Consider the following 25,283-nt stretch of genomic DNA (forward strand, 5'->3'; position numbering starts at 1 on the left):
CAGAACAGGGTAACTCTCAAAAGCCATAGGACTGGTCACTGAGGGGTTGGAAAGGCAGACGAGAGGCTCATTAACTGAGCGCAGAGTGAGCTCAGCACCAAGACCTCCCCCCAGAAGGTTAACTGGCCCAAGTGTTGGTGAGGGTTGGAATCTGTGCAGTGCTGGTAGGGATGCTGGTGAATAAAAACAGGATGTATCAATGGGTTGGTATGGACTCACTCCATGAGCCGAATGGTTCTGACTCTCTCACAGGAGAGGTCTGACCTCACTGCAGAAGGAGACTGGGGGGATTTGACTGGACATCTGTAACCATGAGGGAGGATGGGAATGGCCTGGGTGAGTTGTCCTGAAATGGGGTGGGGTGGGGGGGGGACATGGTTAGAGAGACTTGACTGTGAGGGAAGGTTTGATCACCAAGTGCAAGCAGCTCGGACTCTGCACCAGCTCATTCCTGTGGTTGTGGTTTGGTGCAGTTGGTTAGGAAGTTTCACAGCAGGGTGCCCGTGTTATTCGTTTGACTTTTCTGTTGCCGGAATGCCTTCCTGCATGGTGTGGGTTCCTCTCCCAGATGGGGCAAGGTAATCCTGGGAATAAAAATCCAGTACTCCCCATCAACACTTCTGCCCAAACAATCTTCAGGCCTCAAACAGGCCCTTCAGCCCTTCTACACCATCCAAGCTGCTCCTGCCAGAATGGGGTTTAATTGTCTCTGCCATCAAGACCCCAAGGCAAAGGAGAGTAATTAGTCATTCGGCCCATCAAATCTACCCTTGGGTGTTTTTGTGTGTAGCAACAGTGCAGTGCAATGCATAAAATTGCTGTAAAGTACAAATAATAAAAATATTGAGAGCAGCAAGAGAGCGAAGTGGTGAGGTATTCGTAGACCATTTCTAAATCTGGTGGTGGAGCAGAAGCTGATCCTCAAACACTGAGTGTCTTCAGGCTCCTGTAAATTGTTGATGGTGGTAGTGAGGGGAGGACGTGTCCTGGGTAATGAGGGTTGCTCGTGGTGCCACCTTCCTGAGGCATTGTCTTTCGATTTCCTCGATGGAGCTGGCTGAGTTTACCACTTTCTGCAGCTTTTTCCGATCCTGTGCAGTGGCCCCTCTGTACCAGACAGTGATGCGACCAGTTAAAATGCTCTCCATGGTACACCTGTAGAATTTTGTAGTCTTTGACAAACTCTAAATGAAGTTGAGCTGCTGTTGCACCTTCTTTGCAACTATAACCATATAACAATTACAGCACGGAAACAGGCCATCTCAACCCTTCTAGTCCGTGCCGAACTCTTACTCTCACCTAGTCCCACCAACCTGCACTCAGCCCATAACCCTCCATTCCTTTCCTGTCCATATAGCTGTCCAATTTAACTTTAAACAACAACATCAAACCTGCCTCAACCACTTCTGCTGGAAGCTCGTTCCACACAGCTACCATTCTCTGAGTAAAGAAGTTCCCCCTCATGTTACCCCTAAACTTTTGCCCTTTAACTCTCAACTTATGTCCTCTTACTTGAATCTCCCCCACTCAATGGAAAAATCCTATCCACATCAACTCTATCCATCCCCCTCATAATTTTAAACACCTCTATCAAATCCCCCCTCAACCTTCTACACTCCAAAGAATAAAGACCAAACTTGTTCAACCTTTCCCTGTAACTTGGGAGATGAAACCCAGGCAACATTTTAGTAAATCTCCTCTGTACTCTCTCAATTTTATTGACATCTTTCCTATAATTCGGTGACCAGAACTGTGCACAATACTCCAAATTTGGCCTCACCAATGCCTTATACAATTTCAACATTACATCCCAACTCCTATACTCAATGCTCTGATTTATAAAGGCCAGCATACCAAAAGCTTTCTTCACCGTCCCATCCACATGAGATTCCACCTTCAGGGAACTATGCACCATTATTCCTAGATCCCTCTGTTCTACTGCATTCTTCAATGCCCTACCATTTACCAGGAATGTCCTATTTTGATTAGTCCTACCAAAATGTAGCACCTCACATTTATCAGCATTAAACTCCATCTGCCATCTTTCAGCCCACTCTTCTAAGTGGTCTAAATCTCTCTGCAAGCTTTGAAAACCTACTTCATTATCCACAACTCCACCTATCTTAGTATCATCTGCATACTTACTAATCCAATTTACAACCCCATCATCCAGATCATTAATATATATGACAAACAACATTGGACCCAGTACAGATCCCTGAGGCACACCACTAGTCACCGGCCTCCAATCTGACACACAGTTATCCACCACTACTCTCTCGCGTCTCCCATCCAGCCACTGCTGAATCCATTTTACTACTTCGATATTAATGCCTAACGATTGAACCTTCCTAACTAACCTTCCGTGTGGAACCTTGTCAAAGGCCTTACTAAGGTTCATATAGACAACATCCACTGCTTTACCCTTGTCAATTTTCCTAGTAACCTCATCAAAAAAATTCAATAAGATTTGTCAAACATGACCTTCCATACACAAATCCATGTTGACTGTTCCTAATCAGACCCTGTCCAGATAATTATATATACCATCTCTAAGAATATTTTCCATCAATTTACCCACCACTGATGTCAAACTCACAGGCCAGTAATTGCTAGGTTTACTCTTAGGACCCTTTTTAAACAATGGAACAACATGAGTAATAGGCCAATCCTCCGGCACCATCCCCGTTTCTAATGACATTTGAAATATTGCTGTCAGAGCCCCTGCTATTTCCACACTAACTTCCCTCAAGGTCCTCGGGAATATCCTGTCCAGACACGGAGACTTATCCACTTTTATATTCCTTAAAAGTGCCAGTACTTCCTCTTCTTTAATTGTCACACTTTCCATAACTACCCTTGTTTCCTTCACCTTACACAATTCAATATCCTTCTCCTTAGTGAATACCGAAGAAAAGAAATTGTTTAAAATCTCCCCCATCTCGTTTGGTTCCGCACATAGCTGTCCACTCTGATTTTCCAAGGGACTAATTTTAGCCCTCACCATCTTTTTGCTATTAATATAGCTGTAGAAACCCTTTGGATTTATTTTCACCTTACTTGCCAAAGCAGCCTCATATCTCTTAGCTTTTCTAATTTCTTTCTTAAGATTCTTTTTACATTCTTTATATTCCTCGAGCACCTCATTAACTGTAAGCTGCCAATATTTATTGTAGGTCCCTCTCTTTTTCCGAACCAAGTTTTCAATATCCCTTGAAAGCCATGGCTCTCAAACTTTTAACCTTTCCTTTCAACCTAACAGGAGCATAAAGATCCTGTACCCTCAAAATTTCACCTTTAAATGACTGCCATTTCTCTGTTACATCCTTCCCATAAAAGTGCATCAATATGTTGCACCCAGGAAAGATCTTCAAAGCTGTTGACACCAGGAACTTGAAACTGTCATCTCTAAGGAGTAAACTGTACTCTTAGACTCGTATTCCCTCAGAACAGTCTGACATGCCTGTCCCTGCTTTCCTCCCCCTCTATCCCGAGGGGTTGTGGCTCCACACGTGAGCCCCCTGATCATGGGGGTGAAGGCAGGCATTGCTGACAACTGTGTACAACCTCCTTCCTGTTACAATGTTCCTGTGCAGTGGCCTACCCACCCACACTACCCTCCATCCCAATGGACCACGCTTTCCCCCGTCCCCTGCCCTTGGCTGCTGCTGATCTACAGATCTACGTGGAGCCTGAATGAAAAGACCTTCCTTCTGGGGCAAGCAGAGGGAGGATCTGTTTGTAGTTTAGTTGTGGCTGCTGTTGCACTGGCGCAGGCCCCTGCCTGCTGCCTCTATTGCCGCCCCTGCTTCTGATCTTTTTCAGTCTGCTCAATCCAAAATGAGCTCGACAAGTTCAAAACAAAATCAAGCTGCCAACATTCCATCTTTCTTGGACGGCTTAGCAGGTTTGTTCTCCCGACGAACAGAAGAGACTGTCTGTAGCCAGGGTGGGTTGCTGGCCTCCTTGTAATACAGGAGTCCATTCCCCCCTTCCAGCCTGTGCTAGCTCGCTGAAAGAGCTCCACTCACTGCTGCTTCCTCATTTGTGGGAGAGTTTCGGATCTGAGGGCACAGCCTCAGAATAAAGCAAAAGATTTAACAATTGGAAAATTGGCTTTCTTTGCCGTGTGTTCATTGAAGTAAGCAGTGAAGTGTTTAGTGCCAGTGGCTGACCCTGTCCGAGGGTTGTGCTGGGCCACTCTTCTGACTCTAACATAGCGCGTCCTCAACCCGACTGTCATTGGAACGTGAATAAACCGGAGCACTGGTAGGAATGCCGCGTGCGTGGCAGAGTGCGTAGACTCCGTGTAGACAGCCGTGGGAACTGAACCCAAATCACTCGGCCCCGTAAAGCGTTACACTAGCATGGCGCGAGGGTGAAATTCTCCAGCCGGAGAGGGGGGTGGATCTGCAGTCTGCGTATTTGGAGGTGGCAGCCGTCCCGGATCCCGTGGTCATCCTTGTGCTAAATAATCCTGTCTGCTACCACGTAGGCCATTCAGCCTGCTGAGTCGGTGCTGGCAATCTCTCACCCTCTGCTCATTCTCTCCATATTCCTACCCCTCACCCACATCCTGGGGGGCTGATTAACCTAACCAACCCAACCCGCTTGTCGTTGTGCTTGTGCAGCACTTGGTTGGGGGATGGAACCACGCAGTTACGGGGAGACTCTCTCTCTCGCACGTGTGTGTGGTTCGCACGTTCTCTCTGCGACCACAGTGCGTTCCCCTGGGTGCTCATGTTTGGTCCATTGTGGTCCGGTATACAGCAACTGCTCTGCCTGTGATTGTCGGAAACTGCAGAGAGAGTTGTGGGCCAGCGCAGCACATCATGGGAGTCGGCCTGGCCTCCGTCTACGCTTCCCTCTGCCTCGGGGAAACCACCCAACATCACCACCCTGGACGTGGGGTGGCACGTTTGCGTAGCGCAATTACGGTGGCAGTGACCCGAGTTCGTTTCCTATCGCTGTCTGTAAGGCATTTAGACATTCTCCCTGTGACTGTATGGGTTTCCTCCGGGTGCTCCTGTTTCCTCCGACATCGCAAAGACCTACGGGTTAGTGGGTTAATTGGCTACAGGCGTGTAATCGGAAGGTGCAGGCTTGTTGGGCCAGAAGGGCCTGTATCACAGACATCCCACCTCTCCCAGAAGTTCCAGGAGCCTCCCGCAAATTGATGTTGCTACCTCCCTGAAATGAGTTTTTGCAGGGTGGGATGTCTGGCATCATTAAAATTAAAGTTTAAAATGATATTCTCTCTTCTCCCCCTCCCATCGGGCAGAAGATAGAAAAGGCTGAAAGCACATACCACCTGGCTGAAGGACAGCTTCTATCCACTATTAACAGACTATTGAACAACCCTCTAGTATGTTATGAAGGACTATGACCTCTCAATCTTGCCTCGGCGTGATCTTGCACCTTGCTACATGCCGGCACTGCACATTCTGTGCAGCCATTACACTTCACCCTGCATTGCTGTTGTTTTACCTTGTTCTCCCTCAGTGCACCGTGCATGGCCTGCTGGGTATGAATGGTATGTAGGATGTGATTTTCACTGCCTTGGTACGCACGAATAATAAACCTGGCTGGCAAAGACACTGGGATTCAGTCACCTTTCTAATTGCCCCCTCCTGCAGGATCCCCGGATAGGATTTCACTGCTACACTCCTCCCCAGGCCTCTCCTGGCCCCGGCCATGCTCGTTGTCCATGGCAACAGTGGCCCTCGCAGCCTCCAGTAAGGAACATTACAAGGCAGCTGCACAGTTTATGGGCTTGTTTTGGCTAGATTTCCAGATATCATCTTTACAAGAGTGGGATCCTGGGGCCTGCGCTGGGTGAAAATGTTATTTTTAAAGTGGACTGCTTTCTGTGGGCCCCACAGTGAACAAAGTGTTTGGTAGGCTGAACTTCATCAGCCAGGGCACTGAGTGTAGAAGTTGGGGCATTATAAAGAGTTGTTTATAAGGAGTAGTTATTATAGGATGGGTATTATTAAGCTGGGAAAGTGCAGAGAAGATTTACCAGGATCATAACATGCTGGGAGGACACAATGGATCAGGCAGCATCCATGGAGGAAAGCAAATGGGCAAGACCCTCCAGGACTAGAAAGGAAGGGGGCAGAAGGCAGATTACCGGGAGGGGTAAGAGTACAAGCTGGCAGGTAAGGAGTAGGTGGGTGGATGAGAGAATGATGTGAGAAGCTGAGGGGTGATGGATGGAAGAGGTAAAAGACTGAATAAGGAGGAATCAGATGGGAGAGAACAGTAGACCATGGAGCGAAGGAAAGGAGCTGAGGAACTGAGTGAAGGGTGTGGATAAAGGGCAGGTTGTGAGGGGAAACAGACAGTGGTTACCAGAAGTTGGAGAAATCGATGTTAATGCATCTGTGTGGACAGAACCAGACGTTGTGTCTCCAGCTGGAGACACATCGGGCCTCATCATAACAGCAGAGGAGGCCGTGGACGGCCATGTCGGTGTGTCGCCGTGTAAAGTGCTATACCTGGGCTGCAAACAGTCCTTCCAGGTTGAGGTGACCCTGTTGGGCCATCTGCATCCGGTGCTGCCACTGTGGCAGCCCCTGCATCAGAGGGACCCCCGCAGACCCAGGGACAGCTTCATTGTGACCTTTGTAACAGCAGATTCCAATCCCCACAATGACTTGTCTGTCCATGGCTGCCTGCACTGGAACAATACCTTGGATTGCCTGGGTAGTTTTCAACTTGATGACATCAACATCGATTTCTCTAACTTCCACTCACCACTCCACTCTTTACCCCCATTCCCATGGCCCCTCTCCCTTCTCTTGCCTGACTTGGCTCCCAGGAATCCCACTATCCCATGGCATTGTCTGGATCCATCTTATCCACACCCAGTGAGTGTTTTCTGTACCGTGTAATTTGAGGATGGAACAGCGCTCTGGAGGAGTGGCAGTGGGGGAGTTGGGAGGAATGGGGGGGGGGGGGATGACCAAGGGTAGGGAGTGACAATTGGATGCCCCATGTTTGAGGCACGATGAGGCGCAAACATTAGCAATATTGATGAGTAGTTGCGGGGGGGGGGCAGAATTCTAGGCATGTTGGTGAGGGATGGGGTATGTTGAAGGTGTGGGGGGAGGACCAGGCAGAGTGTCAGCCATGTTGGGGAGGGCTGGGCAGAGTGTCCACCATGTTGGTGAGGGATGAGGTATGATATGGTTGTGGGCAGAGTCACTGCCATGTTGGTGAGGGATGGGGTATGTTGAAGGTGTGGGGGGAGGACCAGGCAGAGTGTCAGCCATGTTGGGGAGGAAAGACAATAGTGGATTGTCCCATTTGGGGAATAGAGTGAGCATGTCCATGTTCCAGAGCAGTTGGGTCCAGAGGCTCCATGCCCTGTAGATTTCAGGAATGTTTTCTGTATCCGCAGCCATTCCATGTCTGTGATTCCACCACACTGAGCTGTGGTTTGCAGACTTTGACAAAATGTAGTCTCTCCGGGCCCTCAGCCAGCTGGGAACTTCTGTCAATCCCTGCACTTTTTCCCCTGCTTTAGATCTGTGCCGAGAGAGGAGCTGTACTTTCCAGGCTCCATTGGCAGATCCCGCAGCTGATTTTGAATGAAATTCCTCTCGGTAACGTGCTGTGGGTGGTGTACATCCGCAGTGAAACCCGAGGTCTCCAGTAATGTTTAGTAGGTCGGGCAGCGTGTGGAGATGGAAATGAAGCTGCGCCCAGGCCTGTGCTGAAATGGGCAAACCAAGCAACAATTATTGACCGAGTAATACACTGTATTTCAGAATCAAATTCACTATCACAGACTTAAATGTTGTGAAATTTAATTTGTAGCAGTACAATGCAAAGACATGAAACTAATATAAAATCCAAAAATAGCAAGGTAGTATTCATTGGCAGAGGGGAAGAAGATGTTCCTGAATAATTGTCTTCAGACTAAGTGTAGCAAGTAATTCACCGATACTGTCACTCCCCAAGCAAGAGGAGGCCCCTGTATCTCAAGGCAGGACCTTTGCTCCATTCGGAACCTTCCAATCTTATCCCGACCCTGCCCCACGCCTGGGATACTGCTGCAGAACTTCCTCCTGCTCTGGAACAGCTGAACCCTTCTCTGCTCTGAAGGATTTGTCTGGACAGAGTCTGACAGCTGTTCAGCATATGTGCTTCTGCCCCAGGCTTTGCAAGTGAAAGGAAGGCCACAGCCCTATCGGAACCGCTAATCCTCATTGGGAGGTATCCATCATTAAGGGCACCCACCAACTGGGACATGATGTCTTTCCATTGCCACCACCAGACAGGAGCCTGAGGACACACACAAAACATTTTGAAAACCGCTTCATCTCCCCCACCATTAGGTTTCTGACCAGTCCATGAACAACACCTCCCTGTTCTTGCTCTTTTTTATGTCTTTATGTATGTACTCCATATGTATATAATTTGAGAAATGTATATTTTCTGTATTGCACTATACCGTTACTCCAAAAAAACACAAGTTTCACAATGCCTTAGTGATGATATAGCTGATTCTGGACCCACAGAGAAAGTTTCAGTGGGCAAGCCGTGTTCACCAGCCTCCTCTCCGTGGACTCCCTCTGCACTTCTTGCTGCCTCAGTAGAGATCAAAGACCCCATTCTCCCTTCTCCCCTCTCCCTTTGGCTAGGAGATAAAAAAACCTGAAAGCAGATAGCCCAGACTCGAGGACGGCTTCCAGCCTGCTGTAATAAAACTATTGAGTGATCCCTGGTGTGATCAGATGGATTCTTGACCTCACAGTCTACCTTGTTATGATCTTGCACCGTATGGTTTAACTGCTCTGCACCTTCTGTCGCTGAGGCACTTCATTCTGCATTCCTCTTGTTCTGCCTGGTGCGCTGTGTAACGATCTGATCGGTATGAAGACAAGCTCTTCACTGTGTCTCAGCACGTGATCATTCCGATTCCGATTCCAACAGCCCCTCTAAACACCTGCTCCTCAAGTGAGTGGTAAAAGAGGCACTTTGTTATTTCCAGCCCACAGCTGTTTTGGCCTGGTGGTCACAGCTCTGTACCAACAGCACAGGCGAGGGTGGCTTCCCCAGGTGCTGTGTCGTGACCCATATCTGTGAGAGTCTCAGCGACGGCTACAAGCTGCCACTGTAGTGTTTGCTCTGCCAGTCCATTTCAGGCAAATTTATCAGCCACCCAGTCCCTCGGGTTCTTCTTTCCCTTTGCATCAACTCAGACAAAGAGAAACAGGCCCTTTGTCCCACTTAGTCTCTGCTGACCGAGCTGTCGCCTAGCGCTGATCTCTGTGTCCGTGTCTCACTGGTTCCCTGGCGTGTTGGTCTGGCCTGTTGCTGTATGCCTCTTTCTCATTTCCTGCATTGTGACTGCCTCAGTCACAGCTCTGGGCTACTCCTGGGGAGCTCTGCACAAAATCACTGTATTTAAAGCAGAGCTTGATAGTTTCTTAGTCAGGGCATCACATGTTTAAGGGAGATGACAGGAGAATGGGGTTGAGAGGGATAATAAGTCGGCCATGACTGAATATCAGAGTGAATGGGTTGAGTGGCCTATTTCTGCCACAACTTCTTATGGAGAGGCTTTGTTTTGTTCTCACTGGAGTGTGGACCTTGTGGAAGTTCTAATGGGTATACTTTGTTCGTTCTCACTGGAGTGTGGGGGACTTTGTGGAAGTTCAGATTTAAGTTTGTCGTGGCTCACGTACTCAGGTTAGAAATGCTACAAAATTTAGCTTCCTGCAACAGCAATGCAGTACATAGCAAACACAAGTTAACATAAACTTAAATCATACTTAACACCCCACGGAATAAACATAATATCAATGCAAAATTAGAGAGAGGGAGGGTGTGGATGCTGACTAGTGTGAGGGGTAAGAAGCTCTGATACAGCATGGTAACAGGTGCTTCCAGCCCAATTAACTTTTTTTTTAAGATTGAGAACACTCAGTCCTCTTTTATTGTCATTTAGAAATGCATACGTGCATTAAGAAATGATACAATGTTCCTCCAGAGTGATATCACAGAAAACAGGACAAACCAAAGACTAACACTGACAAAACCACATAATTATAACATATATACAGCAGTGCAAAGCAATACCATAATTTGATAAAGAACAGACCATGGGCACGGTAAAAAAAAAAGTCTCCAGTCCCAATCAATTCCTGAGTCCCCGACAGCAGGCGGCAAAGCAAAAGGGAGAAACTCCCTGCCGTAAACCTCCAGGCACCGACAACTGCCAATGCCAACACTGAGTCCGTCCATCCAAAGACTTCGAACCTCCGACCAGCCCCTCCAATACAGCCTCCCGAGCACTGAGCGCCTTCGACCCAGCCCGGCCGCTGAAACAAGCAAAGCCGAGGATTCGGGGCCTTCTGCTCCGAAGATTCTGGATCACACAGTAGCAGCGGCAGCGAAGCGGGCATTTCAGAAGTTTCTCTAGATGTTCCTCCGCACTCTCACATCTGTCTCCATCAAATCAGAATTGTGCACGGTCCCCTACTTGACAGATTACAGATATCATTCAGCGGAGAGGCCGCGCGCGCAGTGTCGTGCTGCCATCTTCTCCTCCTTTTACAAGGAGTGTAGCTGTCCATTTAGCCAGGGCAGGACTCTCGAACCAGAGGGCACGGGATGTCACTAGGAACCCTCACTCTGTGTGTGTGTGTGTGTGTGTGTGTGTGTGTGTGTGTGTGTGTGTGTGTGTGTGTGTGTGTGTGTGTGTGTGTAGCGCACATTCTCCCTGTGATCACACGCTTTTACCCCTGGATGCTACGGTTCCCTCCCCGATCTGAATGACCTGGATTAATCAGCTGATCTCTCCCCATCCCACACTGTGCCTGGGCGAGGGGTAGAATCTGAGGGGGAATAACCTTAGGATTGGTATAAATGGATGGCTGGTGGTCAGCATGGACTGGATGAGCTGAAGGGCCTGTTTTCCCCCTGCTCTGTCCCTCTTCACTGTCCAGATCTCCTCACTGGCTCAACAGTCCCCATAACCTCCAGTTCCTTGACCCTGTCTGTATGCTAGTGGTGGCTGTCCAGTTTTCCAGCATTTCCTCCATCTTCCCTCGTTGCTCCTGTGCGCCACATTCCAATTTGATGCCCTCCATCCTTGAAAGGGCCCCAGACAGCACAACAGCTCCCTCGTCTGCAGCTTTATCTTGACAAGGATTGCCATCACAGAAGCTGCCTGCACAGTCTGAGTGTCCTGTCATGGTTTGGACTAGAGAAGTTGCCTGCACTGGCTGAGTGTCCCATCACAATATTTCTGATTCAACAGCCTCACCGGTTAGTCATCCCCTCTCGGCTCAGTGTGTGTGTAGGGGCCCCAACCCTCCTCAGATGCTGGTTCGAGGGAGAAGCTGCTTAAAAGCAGCAGGTGGAATGCGGAAGCGGGGTGGCTGTGGAGACAGGTTCATTCACAGCACCCAAAAGATCAGGTTGGAGGATTGACAGGAGTGGGCCTCGCTCTGGAGGGCCCAGTGATCCCCGTGCACTGTGCAGCTCCTGATTTAGCTGGCAGTGACTGCAGGACACGTAATTAAGTCCTGGCATTTGCCTTCATTCCTCTGCCTCTGCCATTGAGAGCCAGGGAGGGAGAGAGCACCTCAGACAAACTATTGTACTGTGCAGGCTGCCGATCCAGGCGGCTGTAGCAGCTTCACATTTTTGTGTACGCAGTTGTTTTCCAAACAAAAAATCTGTTTATTATTAATCTGTAAAACCAGAAAACGCTGCCAAAAAAAAAACTTGTCTGATCAAACAGCGTCTGTGGAGACAGAGATCAATGTTTCCAGATACTGCCTGGATTAGAGAGCATGTCTGGTGAGGCTAGGTCCAGTGAACCAGGGTTCTTTTCCTTTGGGGTGAAAGAGGGTGAGAGGTGATTTCGTGGAGGAGTGTAAGAGGTGTAGATTGAGTAGATAGCCAGAGGCAGCTAGAAGAATCTAGAGGGTTTGAGAGAACAATGTTGAAGAAATAAAGCCTCACCCCAACCTGAAAATAAGCACTCAACAGCAAAGAGCTCCAGCTTCCACTTCAGACCCTGCAGGCCTGAATTCCCGGGTACTCCAGGTCCCTCTGTCCCTCTGGCAGACAGCCCATCCGGGGATTAACTGGCTGCTGCAGTGCTACAGAGCAAGGTGCAAGATCTGGCTGTGTGCAGAGGATGGGTGGGGTTAGCTAAAGTGGAGAGATCCTGGGGCCCTGCCCGCCAAGGAGCTGCTCGACGGCAGGAGGCAGTGCAGAGCCCCAGACTCCAGTTTTCAGGGTAGGTTTAGGCTGTAAGGGTGTCTGTCACTGGGGAGGGGCTCAGGCCCATGTACAGAAATGATATGGATGGGTGAGAGGGGCAGGAGAAGTGCTGAGGGGGTCCTGGAGATCTCTGAACAGTGAAGGGTAAAAGCAAGGTGACCTCCCCCCCCGGTCTCCTCGGCATTATTGTGTCAAGGGAGGGAACTGACCCGGGGGAGTCATTGTCTCCGAATGAGGGGACGGAGACGACGAGAGACAATTCCTCACCCGGAGGCTCTGTCGCTGCAGAGGTTCAAGGCAGTCGGATTCGGTGTGTCAGAGGAGTGAAGAGAGGGTAGCACGGGGGTATAGCCACTCCCTCATGGCCCCAGAGACCCCAGGTTCAATCCTGACCTCCAGCATTGTGTGTGTGTGTGTGTGCCTCATTCAAACCTTGGACCCAGAGAGACCATCAGGGGAAAGGGCAGGGACAGGCCCTCACTGAGCTAACACAGGCTGGAAGGAGCGAATGGGCTCCTGAACAGTCCAGGCGGGTGTAGACAGTCTGCTGCGTGTACACTGGGGCAGACTTGCTGGGTATGTTGGCAGCTCGATGTTTTATCTGAACTTGCTGGTCTCTCTGGCTTTCTCCCCCCCCCCCCACAATCACTCTGTTTGTGTCCCAGCCCCTCAGGGATCTGTCTCGTTCCAAATCCCTAATCTCTGGAACGTCACTCTCGGCGTCAGCAGCTCTTGACTCACTTCTCCCAGTTTACTTTGGGATCGTGTCCATCCCGGAGCCTCTGTCAGAGGAAGTGAGACGTCACTGCTGGCCCTGAGCACCACTCCGTTTCCGTGGCAACCTCAGCAAACACCAGTCACCCTTTCCATCTGACTCGGAAAGTGAGCAGAGTAACCCCGGATATCCCGGAATGGGTTCCCTCCTCCAGATTCCCAGCCTACAACGGGAGACAGCTATCCCAGGATCTATTCTGGGACCCTGGCACATTCACTCCCAACCCCACTCTGCTCAGCTACTGACTCCTGTTTTCCCTGGAGAGAGTTTTGACATCCGTTCCTGAAACTGGGTGTCCTGTTGCCTCCGGGACAGGAGTATTACGGCCACTTTGGGTCACGCAGCGTGCAGACAGGCCCTTCAGCCCAACTGGTCCATGCTGACCACCTAAGCCAGTCCCATGCCCCACATTTGGCCCATATTCCTCTGAACCTTTCCTATCCGTGTACCTGTCCCTATCTCTCTAAACCTTTCCTATCCGTGTACCTGTCCCTATCTCTCTAAACCTTTCCTATCCGTGTACCTGTCCATATCCCTCTTAAATGTTGTTAATGTACCTGCCTTAACCACTTCCTCTGGCAGATCATTCCATAGACTGACCACCCTCGGGGTGAAATATTTGCCCTTGTGTTCTTATTAACTCTTTCCCCCTCTGTCCCTCTGCCATCTCATTCCTCAGCCCCGGGGGGTGGGGTGGCGCTGGGGGTAGACTGTCTGAATTCACTCCATCTCCACCTCTCATGATTTTGTGTACAGCTCTGTAAATTCACCCCTCAGTCTCGTACACGCTGGGGAATCAAGTCCCAGTCGGCCAAGCTCTCCCTGTGGTCCTGGCAACATCCTTGTAAATCTCTGCATTCATTCCAGCTTTCCGGTACTTTTATGTAGCAATACACGGTGTAGGCCCTCCCGGCCCCTCGAGTAATGCCGCCACAGCAACCCCTAACCACGGGACAATTTACAACGACCAATTAACCTCAATAGGTTCAATTTAATGCCAGAGAAATGAATTCAATGTACATCCTGAAATGCTTTTTCTTTGCAACCTGTAGCAGAGTGACCAAAACTGAACCCAGTATTCCGGGTATCCTTTATATTTTATGTCCTGCACTGTACTGCTGCCACAAAACAAGTAATTTTACAATATGCTCAGTACAAGAGGACATGGCTTTAAGGTAAGGGGTGGGAAGTTCAAGGGGGATATTAGAGGAAGGTTTTTTTACTCAGAGAGTGGTTGGTGCGTGGAATGCACTGCCTGAGTCAGTGGTGGAGGCAGATACACTAGTGAAGTTTAAGAGGCTACTAGACAGGTATATGGAGGAATTTAAGGTGGGGGGTTATATGGAAGGTAGGATTTAAGGGTCAGCATAACATTGTGGGCCGAAGGGCCTGTACTATTCTATGTTCTGTATGGCAGTGATAATAAACCCGATTCTGAAACGGGGCTTCACCAGCTTGTTGCTTCAGTCCACAACCAGTCCCCAGCGAGAAAGCATAGATTTCCACCCACATCCCCTGGCAGGTATCTGGGTGGTAGGGGTCCATGGCATGAAAAAGGAACTCAAACCCTTTGGTTTTGGTTGTGGTGATCCATGTCTCATGGTCTTGTGTGTTGGGGGCATCCACAAGTGTTGCCACGTGTCTCGGACCAACGTAACATGCCCACAAGTTGCTAACCTTATTCATACTACTTTGGAATGTGGAAGGAAGCCCATGGGGAGAACGGACAGGCATTGGCAGCAACTGAACCCTGGTCTTGTGGCTGGTGCTGTTGAAGGGTTATGTGAGCCGCTGAGCTACTGTGACATCCCAGTGTGGGCGCTGAGCCCCCGAGCCGTGTACCACGCTACCGGTCACCTCCAGCTCGACCCCATTGCAGTAGCTACGATGCTGCCCCTGATCACCCCATCTTTGTTTACATCCAAGTCATTAATGTACATTGCCTATAAAAAGTATTCACCCCCCCTTGGAAGTTTTCATGTTTTATGGATTTACAGCATTGAATCAGAGTGAATTAATTCGACTTTTTTTTGTCACTGATCACCAGAAAAAGACTCTTATATGAAAGTGAAAACATTTCTACAAATTGGTCTAAATTTATTACAATTATTAAACATAATTGATTGCATAATTGTTCACCCCCTTCAAGTCAGTATTTAGTAGATGCACCTTTGGCAGCAATTACAGCGTTGACTCTGTGTGGATGGGTCAATCAGCTTTGCACATCTGGACGCTGCAAATTTTTCTCCATTCTTCTTTACAAAACTGCTCAAGCTCTGTCAGATTGCATGGGGATTGTGAGTGAAAGCCCTTTTCAAGTCCAGCTACAAATTCTCAATTGGATTGAGGTCTGGACTCTGACTTGGCTGCTCCAGGACATTAACTTTGCTCTTTTTAAGCCATTCCTGTGTAGCACTGGCTTTATGCTTGGGATCATTGTCTTGCTGGAAAACAGATCTTCTCCCAAGTCACAGTTCTTTTGCAGACTGCATCAGGTTTTTCTTCAGGGTTTCCCTGTATTTTGCTGCATTCATTTTACCCTCTACCTTCACAAGCCTTCCAGGGCCTGCTACAGTGAAACATCCCCACAGCATGATGTAGACACCATGCTTCACGGTAGGGATGGAGTGTTTTTGATGTGCGGTGTTTGGCTTATGCCAAACATACCGTTCAGTCTGATGGCCAAAGAGTTCAATTTTGGTTTCATCAGACCATAGAACTCCCAGCTGACTTCAGAGTCTCCCACATGCCTTCTGGTAAACTCTAGCTGAGATTTCATGACAGTGTTGTTTTTTCCAACAGTGGCTTCCTCTTTGCCACTCTCCCATAAAGCTACGACTGATGAAGTACCCCAGCAACAGTTGTTGTCTGAGCAACACACAAATAATGGAGGAACTCAGAAGGCCAGGCAGCATCTGTTGGGGGGGGGCGGGGGAAGAAAAGTACAGTTGATGTTTCGGGCATCTGCAAATTTTCTCTTGTTTGTGAGTTGTGTACATAGTCACTGAAGCTTGTAACTCCTCCAGAGTTGTCGTGGGTCTCTTGGTGGCCTCCCTCACTCGTCCCCTTCATGGTGCTCTCATCAGAAGCATCGCTAATGTCATCATCATTCCCGACGGGCTTCCAAGAAGAACGGTCACTCAGTTTTTGAGGACAGCCTGCTCTAGGCAGATTTACAGCTGTGTTATATTCTCTCCATCTTTTAATGATCGACTTAACTGTACTCCAAGAGTAATTTTCTTGTATCCATCTCCTGACTTGTGCTTTTCAATAATTTTTTCATGGAGTTGCTTGGAGTGTTCTTTTGTCCTCATGGTGTAGTTTTTGCCAGGATACTGTTGGACCTTCCAGATACAGGTGTATTTTTACTATAATCAAAAACACCTTGACTGCCCACGGGTCTCCAAAACAGTTCTTCATTTCACTAATGACGTGACTTCTCAAACCAACTGGCTGCACCAGTGATGATTTCGTGTGTCATATTAAAGGGGGGTGAATATTTATGCAATCAATTACTTTGCGATTTATATTTGTAATCAATGTAGATCACTTTGTAGAGATCTGTTTTCACTCTGACATGAAAGAAGTCCCTTTCTGTTGATCAGTGTCAAAAAAAAGCCAAATTAAATGCACTCTGATTCAATGTTGTAAATCAATAAAACTTGAAAACTTCCAAGAGGAGTGAATACTTTTCATAGGCACTGTATCTCCCAACCAGCTGGTCCCTGCGGGGCACATTGGCTACAAACTCCACTACCCCCTCTGCCTCCTATCCCTGAGTAAATTGTGGATTCAGTAATCAGCTTAGTCAATGAGAATTGGGGGGGGGGGGATAAAGTGGGTTGGGTGGGGTCAGAATAGAAAGATGGTTGGCTCAGAATAAAGGGCTTGCTTCAGTGGTGCAAGGCTCAGTCGACAGTCGCAGAGCAATCCGGCCCATGCACAGGCCCTCCGGCCCAGCTTTCCTGCCTCCAACACATCTTCTTGTGGGATCTTGCTGTGTGGGGAACGCTGCCTGCCCGGGGCTTTGTTGTGTCCTTCTGACGCAGAGACTTTACCACACCCACACCATGGGCTGGTTCACATTACTCCGAATTAGCCAGACAAAGGCGCCTTGTTTGCTATCGAGCTTCCAGTTTATTAATACAAGCTACAGAAACGGGCAGTGAGCTCTCAGACTGCCAGCGAACATCCACCATTACGGGGAACCTCTCCCTTTCAGCTTTGTTTGTCACGTGTACATCAAAGCGGACAGTGGGATGTGCCGTTTGTGTTAACCGAGGGTGTGCTGGAGCAGGCCACAAGTGTCAGCACACATTCTGGTACCAGTACCACTTCCATTTGGCTCAGCAATCGCACTCTGCAACCTGTCCATCCCTCGCTCCCCTCGGCTCACACCTGTAACGTAACAGCCCAGCTCCTGTACTCGGTACCCTGACTGGCGAAAGCCTGTGTGCCAGATGCCACCTTCGCCGCCCTGTGCTCTTTCAGGGAATTATAAGCCTGTACCCCTAGGTCCCCCGGTCCTATAACACTCACCACAGCCCCGACATTTACTGTCTAAAGTCCTGGCCTGCCTTGCATCTCCCGTGAGTCACCACATCTTTCTTAAAGCTTCAGTTCTGCCCGGCACCTCCCCGTTGGAGGCTCTGGCACCGAACGAGAGAAGGGGAGAGCGGTTAGAAGCAAGCAGTGGAAGAAATGAGTGGATTGCGGGTTAACCAAGGGGGAACCTGTGGTCAGAATTTAGTTATTTATGCTGATTAAAGAGTTAGACAAATTCCAGCAAGGTAGTTAGGATAATTATAGTCACAAGAAAGTCTGCAGATGCTGGAAATCCTGAGCAACGCACACACAATACTGGAGGAAGTCAGCAGACCGGGCAGCTCCTATGTATGCAGTAAGCAGCCAACCATTCAGGCCAAGCCTCCTCATCAGGACGGGAAAGGAGGGGGGAAGAAGCCAGAGTAACTAGATGGGGTGGGAGGGGAAGGAGAAGGTGTACAGTCTGGAAGGTGATAGGTGAGAGGGATGGTAGGTGGATGGGGGAGAGGAGAGGAGCTGGGAGGTGCTAGTGGAGGAGATAAAGGAATCTGATGGGAAAGGAGAGTGGACCATGGGAGACAGGGATGGAGGAAGAGAACCAGAGGGAGGTGAGAAGAGGAGGGGTGAGAGAGGAGCCAGAATGGGTCCACCCAGTCTGTGCCAACCATCACCTGTCCACTTACACCTGTCTCATTTCAGCTCTCCAGATTCGACCCCTCGCCCACAACCCATCGACCCCGCACACTCCCAGATCAAACGCAGGTTTCCAGGGCCGGGAGGCAGCAGTCCCACTGTGTCACTGGGCCGTGTTGCTGGTGCTGGCTGCGGATTCAATGCTCGAGGATGGGATGGTGTCAGCTCGTCAATAAAGGCCAAAGGTTAGAGGGGGTTACCCCTCAGTAGCTGCCCCCATCCCGGCTGCAGGATGCCTGCCCCGCCCAGGGTGCCACTGTGCAGCAATCCCACAGCTAATGGAGGAACTTGTGACTAATGTCTGTGGTATGTTGGCTCCCTCTGTTGCCAAGGCAGATACAGGGTGAGTCACCAGGCTCTGTCAGGCTGTTCTGGGAAACGACTGTCCCGCCCCCTTGAACATACATGGAGCAAACTTAATTTTACTGTCTGCCTCAACACTAGTTCACAGGCACACCTACCCAAGGTGTAAATTAGCTTTTTGCACTCTGCAGGGCCTTGGGCCTACAATGTCGTGCCAACCTTTTAATCTACTCCAAGATCAATCTAACCCTTCCCTCCTATTTTTTAAAATCGTTTTTAATATGTAATACCTTAATATACTGTACACTATAATGTGTATTAAAAATGATTTAAAAATAGGAGGAAAGGGCTCGATTAATTTTGGAGTACTTTCCCTGACATCACCCCCCCCCCATACTTTCCTCTGACATTCCCACCTCATTATTTCCTCCAGTTTCCTTAAAATGGTTCCCCCTGGTGTTAGCCCTGGGGAAAGACCCTGGCTCTCCACCCAATCAATGCCTCATATCTTGTGCTCATTTTCCTTCTCTCCAGAGACAGACAGAGCATTACAAACATCAGTTGACATAAAGCATAAGGTAATCATCAGTGTGAGAGAGAGAAATAGTGTGACTGAGATGGGGTATAGGTTTTTCAGGAGCCTGATATCAGTGGGGAAGAAGCTGTTGCTGAGGCTTGAGGTGTGGGTCATCGAGAAGTGGGTATTTCCTGCATGATGTGTCCTCCTCCCTCGTGTATAGGCTCCTCAGTGGTGGGGGGGAGCTGTACCCATTATGGAAATGGCCGAGCCCCACCACTCTCTGCAGCCTCTTGGGCATTGCAGTTCCCACACTGGGCCATGTCAGAATGCTCTCCATCTGTAGGCATTTGTCAGAGTCCTCGATCGCATGCTGAATCTCCTTGAACTTCTGAGAAAGTAGAGTTGCTGGCGTGGCTGCATCACTGGGATGGCAGATTCTCTGAGATGCTGACACCCAGGAACTCGAAGCTGCTCTCCCTTTCCACGGCTCACCCCTCAGTGAGGTCCGCGGGTGGGAGGCAAGGTCCCTGTCTGGGAAGTTCTGTGGGTAACTGTCCCACAGTGAACTGCCTGACACAGAGCCCCACAGCATAGAAATTGGCCTTTCGGTCTAACTAGTCCACGTTGGCGAAGATCCTCATCCAAGCACCACACGCATAATGCTGGAGGAACTCAGCAGGCCAGGATTTCCAGCATCTATCGGAAAGAGTTCAGTTGTGTTTTGGGCTGAAATCCTTCATCCAGTCCTGATGAAGGGTCTCAGCTGGAAATGTCGACTGTTCTCTTTTCTACAGATACTGCCTGGCCTGCTGGCCTCCTCCAACATGCTTGTATTTCCAGCATCTGCAGATTTTCTCTTGTTTGAAGGTTCTCATCTAAGCTAGTTCAAGTTGCCCATACCCCTCTAAAACCTTTCCTATCTATTTATCTGTCAATTGTCTTTAAAATGTTCTTAATGTACCTACCTGCCCCTGGCAGCTCGTTCCATAGACTGACCATCCTCTGGGTGAAGAAGTTGCCCCTCAGGTTCCTATTAAACCTCTTCCCTCCCACCTTAAACCCGTGTTCTCTAGTTCTTGATTCCCCAACCCAGGGGAAAAGACCGTGAGCATTTTTGCCCCTCGTGATTTTCTACACCTCTACAGGGTCACCTCTCAATCTCCTGTACTGCAGGAAATAAAGTCCTAACCTGCCCTACCTCTCCCATCGAGTCCAGGCAGCATCCTGGTAAATCTCCTCTGCGCTCTTTCTAGTTTAATGACATCGTTCCTACGGCAGGCTGACCAGACCTGAACACGATACTCCAAATGTGGCCTCACCAACGTCCTGTCCACCGGCACAGTGACCACCCGCCTTTTACACTCTGCCCTGACTGAGGAAGGCCAGAGGACCAAGAACCTCCTTCACCACCCCATCCACCTGTGATTTCACCTTCAGGAAACCATGTCCCTGTTTCTCAGGGTCCTTCTGTTTTGCAACACTTCCTGATCCTGTTCACAGCGATAGTTCTATATTGATTTGAATTAAACTCCATTTGCTATTGCACAGCAATCTGACCCCAGTTTCCTGTGGGTCTCAGGGGGTTTGTAGATAGGAGGGGAATGCTGGGGCAACTTTCAAAGGCATTGACACTCAAGGGTGTGCTCCTGGGAAGGGGGGGAGGACGTGAATTGGAAGACTATGGGGATGAACTGACAGTGGGTCAAGGGCAATCAGCCAGGGTGGGGTGGGGAACCTTGGAGGGCTTCCGTCAGGATCAACAGCTAGAACTTTCATACTCACCCTGGTGAGTATTATTAAAGTCAAGGTCAGGTGGGTCGTCAGTGGCACAAGTACATTTACGTGCAGAAGAACTTGCAACAGCATCACAGCATTCACAACATACAAAGGAAACATTATACACAGTTTTTACAAGAAAAATACAATTAGAACAAAATAAAGCCCATTGGAAAGAGGTCACAGTGTTTCTGTACTGAGGTGGTGATCGGGGTTGTGCCGGCTGGGTCAAGAACCGAATGGTTGAAGGGAAGTCGCTGTTCCTGAACCTGGTGGTGTGGGACTTCAGGCTTCTGTATCTCCTGCCCAATGGGAGCTGTGAGAAGATGGCCTGGCCTCGATGGTGGGGATCTGTGATGATGGCCGTTGTCTTTATGAAGCAGTGGCTCCTGTAGATACGACCGATGGTGGAGAGCGATGTCCCTGTGATGTATTGCACATAGTCCATGACTTTGCAGAGGATGTTGGGAAGATGGAATGAGCTGCCAGACAAAGTGTTCAAGGTGGATACGATTACAATATTGTAAATGACACCAGTACAGTTACAGATACGAATAGGGAAGGTTTAGAGGGATACGGACGGGTACCCGGATAGGAAAGGTTTGGAGGGATACGGACGGGTACCCGGATAGGAAAGGTTTGGAGGGATACGGACGGGTACCCGGATAGGAAAGGTTTGGAGGGATACGGACGGGTACCCGGATAGGAAAGGTTTGGAGGGATACGGACGGGTACCCGGATAGGAAAGGTTTGGAGGGATACGGACGGGTACCCGGATAGGAAAGGTTTGGAGGGATACGGACGGGTACCCGGATAGGAAAGGTTTGGAGGGATACGGACGGGTACCCGGATAGGAAAGGTTTGGAGGGATACGGACGGGTACCCGGATAGGAAAGGTTTGGAGGGATACGGACGGGTACCCGGATAGGAAAGGTTTGGAGGGATACGGACGGGTACCCGGATAGGAAAGGTTTGGAGGGATACGGACGGGTACCCGGATAGGAAAGGTTTGGAGGGATACGGACGGGTACCCGGATAGGAAAGGTTTGGAGGGATACGGACGGGTACCCGGATAGGAAAGGTTTAGAGCAGGGGCTCCCGACCTTTTCTAAGCCATGGACCAATACCATTAAGCAAGGGGTCTGTGGACCCCTGATTTAGAGGGAAATGGGCCCAATGTGGGCACCTGCATCCAGATAATAGCATGAATGAGTTGGGCTGAAAGGCCTGTTTCCATGCAGTCATTTCTCTGGTCCCAAGGGAGAGTGGACCAAATACATACCCTCATTCCCTTGTATGCCCACTGAGTTGCTGCTGACTCTCGGAATGGATGTTGGGGGTCCCCCACAGGGTTAATGTATCTGAGTGAGACTGCAGTTGAGAACACGGCTGAGCAGTGGTCCTAATCTTCTCTCCCCCTACCCTGTTCCCATCTCCAGGAATGCAAAGAAGGAGTCTGATCTGGCAGCCGCCCAGGCGCGTCTCAGAGACCTGGAGGCCATCCTCAATTCCAAGGATGCTGCACTCTCCACTGCACTGGGCGAGAAGAGGAACCTGGAAAATGAGTTGCGGGAGCTGCGAGCCAAGGTTGCTAAGGTAGGGGCTGGTGGGGACTGTGTCGTGAGCTGCTGCTCCTTTCCCCCACACCGGGCGGCCTTCAAATCGCAAAGTTTATCGTCACAAGCACAAGTGTAATGAGAAACATACAGCAGTGAGAGATACAATGTTCACATGAAAAGCATTAGTTATAAATTGTGGTTATGAGTGATCCTGGGGACCAAGTCCACTGTTCTCTGAAACTGACCGCATAGTTTGATAAGATTGGAGAGAAGGCATGTGGCATGCTTGCCTTTATCAGCTCTTCAAAACTCTGAAAGTTATGTTGTAGATTTATAAAACTCTTCTTAGACCACATCTGGAGTATCTAGGTCCAGTTCTAGATCGGTGGGCTGTGAACCATCCCCTCAACTTCCCTTTCTAGGTCAGTGTGTTGTTAACCATACCCTCCATTCATGGTTCTACAAACGTAGTTTGGTCTGTTATAAACGGTTCTTCCCATTCCCTGTTCTACATTGGTGTGTTGTGATTGGCCCCCTAGATCTAGGTTCCTGGATCTAGAGCAATATATTATAGACGGCCCCAACCATTCCCAATACTAGATCAGTGTGCTGTGAACTGTAACCCCCATTCTCCATTCTAGATCAGAATCCAGAACACCCTTCTCCATTCCCCGGTTCTAGATCAGTGTGTCATGAGTTATCAGGTCTTTACTTAGCCAATGAGGGCGTATGGTGTTGCTGGTTCCTGACCAATGAGGGCACACCACATTCTCAGTGCCCAGCCAATGAGGGTGCAACATACAGAGATGTATGAATCATGAGAAGCATAGATAGGGTAAATGTGCTCAGTCCTCTTCCCCCTCAGGTTGGGGAATCAAGAACCAAAGGGAGTAAGTTTAAAATGAGAGGGGAGAGGTTTAATAGGAACCTGAGGGGTAACTTCTTCAGCCAGAGGGTGGTCAGTACATGGAACGAGCTGCCAGAGGAAGTGGTTGAGGCAGGTACATTAACTATATTTAAAAGGCATGGGAAAGGCTTAACAGGATATGGGTCAAATAGGACTAGCTTACCTAATACTGAAACTGAATACTCAGCACTGAAAGGCCTGGATAGGGTAGATGTGGCGAGGATGTTTCTATTAGTACGAGAGTCCAGGATCCAAGGACGCAGCCTCGGGATAGAGGGGTGAGAACTGAGATGAGAAGGAACTTGTTCAGCCAGAGGCTGGTGAGCCTGTGGAATTCAACAATCAAGTAATTGTGTATATTTAATGCAGGGATTGACAGGTTCTTGAGGGTGAGTATTATGGGGAGGATGAAGCTGAGGAAAACAGAGCAAATTTGATGGATCAAATGGCCCAGTTCTGCTCTCAGAGCCGAGGGGCATGGGTGAGTTCAGCCAAAGAAATTGGAATTAGTTTATAATTGTTATGTGCTCTGAGATGCGTGGAATAACTTGTCTCAGATTCCTGTTTATGGAAATCGAATTGTTAAATCAGTGAACAACAGGAATTCTGCAAATGCTGGAAATTCAAGCAACACACATAAAAGTTGCTGGTGAATGCAGCAGGCCAGGCAGCATCTCTAGGAAGAGGGACAGTCGACGTTTCAGGCCGAGACCCTTCGTCAGGACTAACTGAAGGAAGAGTTAGTAAGAGATTTGAAAGTGAGAGAGGGAGGGGGAGATCCAAAATGATAGGAGAAGACAGGAAGGGGAGGGATGGAGCCAAGAGCTGGACAGGTGATTGGCAAAAGGGGATACGAGAGGATCATGGGACAGGAGGCCTGGGGACATTCAGCTCTTGGCTCCATCCCTCTCCCTCCTGTCTTCTCCTATCATTTTGGATCTCCCCCTCCCCCTCCCACTTCCAAATCTCTTACTCACTCTTCCTTCAGTTAGTCCTGACGAAGGGTCTCGGCCTGAAACGTCGACCGTACCTCTTCCTAGAGATGCTGCCTGGCCTGCTGCGTTCACCAGCAACTTTGATGTGTGTTGCTTTCATTGATTCTGTTGTGTTTCCTGGATTTACTGAGTATGCCCACAAGAAAATCTATCTTGGGGTTGTATATGGTGACATATATTTACTTTGATAATAAATTTTCTTTGCCTCCTCCAACCTGGTAAACCATTCCAGGAAACCACCACTCTCTATTTAAAGAAACTTGCCCACACATCCTTAAACTTTCCCTCTCTCACCTTAAATACATGTCCTGTAGTATTAGGTCATTTCTACCCCGGGGATAAAGATTCTGTCTGCCTGCTCTGCTAATTTTATTTGAGTGGCAGGGAGCAAAATTTGAAGGCTGCTGAGCAATTATTTCTGGGAAGTGTTTGTAAAACTGGTTTATTATCACTTTCACTGAGCTACAGCAATAGTACCATAGTGGTTAGCACAACACTTGCTGTGCCAGCACCCCGGCTTCGTCTGCACTGCTGTCTAGAAGGAGGATCTACAATCTCCACGTGACCACGTGGCTTTCCTTAGGGTGCTCTGGTTTCCTGCGACATTCCTGAGGTATACAGTTGGTCACATGGGTGTGATTGGGCAGAGCGGACGTTGGGACAGCAGGGACTTCTTTTGTTGTTTTTTTTAAACACACCACACCAGCAGGTTCAATCGGTTATAACCCTCAACCATCAGGCTCTGAACAAAATAAGGGTTAACTTCACTTGCCCATCACTGAAATGTTCCCACAACCTAAGGACTCTTCGAGCAACACACATCAAAGTCGCTGGTGAACACAGCAGGCCAGGCAGCATCTGTAGGAAGAGGTACAGTCGACGTTTCGGGCCGAGACCCTTCGTCAGGACTAACTGAAAGAAGAGCTAGTAAGAGATTTGAAAGTGGGAGGGGGAGGGGGAG

The 25,283-nt window shown here is 49.1% G+C and overlaps 1 protein-coding gene across 2 annotated transcripts in view; it reads left to right on the top strand.

Annotated features, from left to right (window-relative positions):
* Window positions 1–25,283, top strand: part of lmna (lamin A) — an 81,021-nt gene that overhangs the window by 15,817 nt on the left and 39,921 nt on the right. For both annotated transcript variants that reach the window (XM_072250519.1, XM_072250520.1), the window contains exon 3: window positions 22,301–22,457. In XM_072250519.1, coding sequence (XP_072106620.1) covers window positions 22,301–22,457 — 157 coding nt within the window. The remainder of the gene's footprint in view (window positions 1–22,300; window positions 22,458–25,283) is intronic.

The sequence above is a fragment of the Mobula birostris genome, unplaced genomic scaffold, assembly GCF_030028105.1.
Source record: "Mobula birostris isolate sMobBir1 unplaced genomic scaffold, sMobBir1.hap1 scaffold_388, whole genome shotgun sequence".
NCBI lineage: Eukaryota > Metazoa > Chordata > Chondrichthyes > Myliobatiformes > Myliobatidae > Mobula > Mobula birostris.